Source organism: Octopus bimaculoides, chromosome 27 (genome assembly GCF_001194135.2).
Source record: "Octopus bimaculoides isolate UCB-OBI-ISO-001 chromosome 27, ASM119413v2, whole genome shotgun sequence".
NCBI lineage: Eukaryota > Metazoa > Mollusca > Cephalopoda > Octopoda > Octopodidae > Octopus > Octopus bimaculoides.
The window spans coordinates 21,336,983-21,341,852 of record NC_069007.1 but is presented as its reverse complement, the minus strand read 5'-3'; the positions used below and the strand labels follow the sequence as shown (position 1 = coordinate 21,341,852).

Sequence of the window (4,870 nt, the reverse complement as noted above, 5' to 3'; positions counted from 1 at the left end):
TTAAAGGCACCTGTGTCAGTGACATATAAAAGGCACCTGTGCCAGTGACGCATAAAAAGCACCTGTCCTGTGCTGGTGACACATTAAAGGCACCTGTGCCAGTGACATGTTAAAGGCACTCATATCAGTCTGATTTATGGAAACTATACAAACGTTCATTGAGGAGAGAAAGGGACTCAAAGTGTTAACGACGTTGGTTGTTAACGATGTTGGTTGTTAATGACTCTTCACACATCACCATTATATGCGTTCACTCACGCACGTCCACGCATAGATAGTGTCATGCGTCATCGCTATTAACTTACTTTTGCACATGCTGCATCATCTGCAGGAAGTTACGACACGCTTGGCTGCTCTCCGCTTCGTCACACCTGCACAACACCAGAGTCAGCATCACGGCCGACGCCTTGAGTCGAGTCTGGTGCACAAGACCCAGTTCGCTGACTCCAACACCCAGGAACAGCTTCTCCAGTTCTTCCGTCAGCAGCAGAACCTGAAGAACAACAAAAACAAAAATATCATCATCATCGCTGCCACCACCATCACCATGAACATCATCATCATCATCGTTTTAACATGCTAGAGGTGATGGCTTCTTGGAGCTAATCAATGGCAGCATTCATCCTATTTCCCTGGACTGCCATGTTAGCTTGGCGATAACTATTAATATATATATATATATACATATGCAACAAGCTTCTATCAGTTTCCATCTACGAAATCTGCTTACAAGGCTTTGGCTGAGCTGGGGCTATCAAAAAAGACATTTGCCCAAGCTACCATGCAGTGGGACTGAACTCAAGACCAAATGGTTGAGAAGCAAGCTTCATAACCACACAGCCATGCCTATACATGCATAGATGCATACATACATACCTATATACACACACAGACACATATATTATACATACATGTGTATATATGTATTACATATACAATGGGCTTCTTTTAGTTTCCATCAACCAAATCCAGTCACAAGGCCTTGGTTTGGCTTGGTGTTATTGTAGAAGACACATGCAAGAACAACAACAACAACAACAACGATCAGATATAATGATGATGATGATGATGATGATGACCATAATGATAATAACATCACTACTACTACTACTACTGCTGCTGCTGATGACCGAGGGTGGCGGTGGGGACATCAACCTACCTTGTCTAACGAAGACATCAGGGTATCGGAGGTGGACATCTCACAGAAGAAATGGATTGTCTTGGAAACAACCTGTAACAACAACAATAAGTGCTACTAAAATATCAAACAAATAAATTAAAACAAAAGTAAACATTGTGTTCTTTTATAAAATGAACTGATATCAAGTCACCGGGTTGAGGCCATGCTGGGGCACTCCTTTCATGCGTGTCGGCATATTTTTTAGTCAAGACTCGGCACTTTGCCTGGTTGTCATTCATGTTGCTGGTTTTGTAAAGGATGACCTTTTTGAAAAAGGTTGACCTTTGCAGCAAATGAAAGGAATTAAAAATTTATGGGAAACAAAAAAACCAGGATTTGTCAGTCAGTATCTTGCTCTATTTTTTTTATTCTTTTTACTTGTTTCAGTCATTTGACTACAGCCATGCTGGAGCACCGCCTTTAGTTGAACAAACTGACTCCAAGACTTATTCTTTGTAAGCCTAGTGCTTATCCTACTGGTCTCACATGCTCAACCATTAAGCTACAGGGACATAAACACACCAACACACACATATGTATGTATGTATATACGACGGGCTTCTTTCAGTTTCCGTCTACCAAATCCACTCACAAGTCTTTGGTCGACCTGAGGCTATAGTAGAAGACACTTGCCCAAGGTGCCATGCAGTGGGACTGAACCCAGAACCATGTGGTTCTTAAGCAAGCTACTTATCACACAGCCTCTCCTGCGTTTATTTTCAAAATAAAATTTCAAGTAAAATATAGAAAATAGATAAAAACAAAAGTTATTTCCAAAATCAACATTAAAAATACTATAAAAGAAAAAGCAATTAAAAATTCGTCTGAACATGAAATCCTTTCTCCAAAAAAATTCACCAGGTGAGGGGTTAAAACATTAATTAAGTGTTGTATTTTAACCTACCTGACTCAGCATCAACTGACACTGCACAAATTTGTGCATAAATTCTGCAGAAGCTGAGAATTTGGTGCCGAGTTTAGAGACATGATCCAGATCTCTGGAAAAGAGAATGTATAGATGTTAGATGTATAGGTTATAGCATAGAGTGGTGGTATGGCACATAGTGGAAGTATGGTGTGTTGTCACATGCATGGTGGTGTAGTATGGCATTCAATGATGTGTGGTGAATGGTGGTGTGACGTGTAGTGGTGGTGGTGTGACGTGTAGTGGTGGTGGTGATGGTGATGGTGTGGTGTGAGACATAGCGTGGAATGGTAATGGTGAGTTGTGGTGTTTTAGGTATGTGTATGTGTAGTAGTAGTGGTGGTGGTGGCAGTGGTGTAGTGGAGTGGTAGTGGAGGTAGTGGTATTTGTGGCAGTGGTAGTAGATGTGGTGGTGGTAGTGGTGTTTATCTAGTGGCAGTGTTTTCTGGTGGTGTAGAGTCTTTGACGATGTGATATGTAGTGGTGCTGGTGGTGAACTGCAGTGTTTAGGCGAGTGCATAGTAGTGGTGGTGTTGTATGTAAAGGTGATGCTTCGTTGCCTTGTTGCTAGGCAACGCAGATGCTGTTCGCTCGTTAACTCACTTCAAGGTCATCTGCAACAGATGCTGTGCTACGCTGTCGTCCAATCGACCGAGGGTCTCCAAACGAGCCGAGGTTTGATTAAAGAACGTCGTCATATCTTCGGTTGCATCTGACGATACTTCCGATTCCACGACAAACTGACTGCTGGGATGCTGCAAAGGAACAAGAAATGAAAATTAAAAATACCAATACCGTCCCAACAGCAACAGTCTATCAGCAAGGAAACCACAGACCAGTGCAGTCCAGTCCATTTTTTATGCTGGCATGGGTTGCACAGTTTGACCATAGCTGGCAAGCTGGGGGGCTCCACCGGGATTCACTCTGATCTGGCAGTGTTTCTACAGCTGGATGCCCTTCCTAATGCCAACCACTCTTAAAGTGCAATGGGTGCTGTGCAGGTGCTAATTACATGACAGTAGTAATGGCCATGCTTACGATTTTATGGGTGCCATTTGGATGACACTGGCAACGGTCCTGACTACGATTTTACTTGGCTTGACAAATCTTCTCAAGCACAGCATATTGCCAAGGTCTCGGTCACTTGTCATTGCCTCCATGAGGCTCAACATTCAAAGATTGTGCTACCGGCATTTCAGTAATGAACCCTTTAGCATTTAAACCAGCCAAAATATTCCACGTTTTATGTTCAAACTGGTCAGATCTAGCCCCTCACACCAACCCTACAATATCATTCTAAAAATTAACAGTTGCCTCATCAAAATCTCAAATCTACAAAATAAAGCAGATTAATTAAAAACAATGAGGATAAATAAGGATTACATTTGTCAGAATAATGCAAATGTTAAAGGGTTAATTAAGGTTGGTAAATGAATTTACTCACCGATAATGGGGCCACAAGATCTGGGATGCTCTTTCGTAGGTAACTATAATGACGCCAGACATATTCACTGAACATTGGCAAAAGGGTCGGAATACAAGACGCAGCATTGAAGACCAACACCAAAATACTTAAATCTTTCAGAAAAAGGATCAAGGAATTTACATGATATACATATTGGAAGACACACAGACACACAGACGTATATAAAAGAAAAAGAAAAAAAAAGGAAAAAAAGAAAATGAAAAACTTGACAATCTGTTGCTTGCGACAATAATGGTTCCAGTTGATCTGATCAACAGAACAGCCTGGTGGTTAGAGATGGTCTTAATGAGTGGGAAAGGGATAAGCTTCAACTGTTGTTGTTATTGTTTGACCCCAAGTCAGCCCCAATTAAGTAAACCTGTGACAAAAGGTGTTCAAACCATGCCCTTCATTTATATCTAAGACATTTCATCTGTCCTTGTTTAAAGATAGTAGAGTGTGTTTTCCAAGTCAACTGGGCTGTTATTTCTAGCATGTTGAGTGACAGTGTAAAGCCAACACAGGTGACAAATGAAGGATACAAGCAGGATCTTCAATATCTGGCTCAGGTGTGCTGAAATAAGGTTGAATACACAACAGGTCAGGTGCAAGGGACAGGGTCAAGTTTGGTACGTTCTCGCCAAGCTTCTTCATACACCTGTTACAATAACAAAGCCATAAATTGATTACAGGTGTGACATAATTACATAGGGCTAAGAGCTAAATTACATATAGGTGTGACATATATATTAATTACATTCAGCTGTGATGTAGAGATTAATTACATACAGGTGTGACATATTTATTCCTTTCTACTCCAGGCACAAGGCCCGAAATTTTTGGGGAGGGGGCCAGTCGATTAGATCGACCCCAGTATGCAACTGGTACTTAATTTATCAACCCTGAAAGTATGAAAGGCAAAGTTGACCTCAACGGAATTTGAACTCAGAACGTAGCGGCAGACGAAATACTGCTAAGCGTTTCGCCGTCATGCTAATGTTTCTTATTTCTTTATTGCCCACAAGGGGCTAAACATAGAGGGGACAAACAAGGACAGACAAAGGGGTTAAGTCGATTACATCGACCCCAGTACACAACTGATACTTAATTTATCGACCCCAGTACACAACTGGTACTTAATTTATCGACCCCGAAACTCAAAGTCGACCATGGCAGAATTTGAACTCAGAATGTAGAAGCAGACAAAATGCTGTTAAACAATTTGTCTGGTATACAACAACAATAATGGTTTCAAATTTTGGCACAAGGCCAGCAATGGTTTTTTTTGGCGGGGGGGGGG

General features: G+C 41.4%; 1 protein-coding gene across 1 annotated transcript in view; it reads right to left on the bottom strand.

Annotated features, from left to right (window-relative positions):
• The window catches only part of LOC106867797 (integrator complex subunit 4), a 15,008-nt gene that overhangs the window by 2,636 nt on the left and 7,502 nt on the right, over positions 1 to 4,870 (bottom strand). The window contains exons 10-15 of the mRNA XM_052977172.1: positions 4,113 to 4,290; positions 3,550 to 3,683; positions 2,709 to 2,860; positions 2,085 to 2,178; positions 1,160 to 1,231; positions 306 to 493 (exon numbers count right to left, since the gene is read on the bottom strand). Of these exons, the coding sequence (XP_052833132.1) occupies positions 306 to 493; positions 1,160 to 1,231; positions 2,085 to 2,178; positions 2,709 to 2,860; positions 3,550 to 3,683; positions 4,113 to 4,290 (818 nt within the window). The remainder of the gene's footprint in view (positions 1 to 305; positions 494 to 1,159; positions 1,232 to 2,084; positions 2,179 to 2,708; positions 2,861 to 3,549; positions 3,684 to 4,112; positions 4,291 to 4,870) is intronic.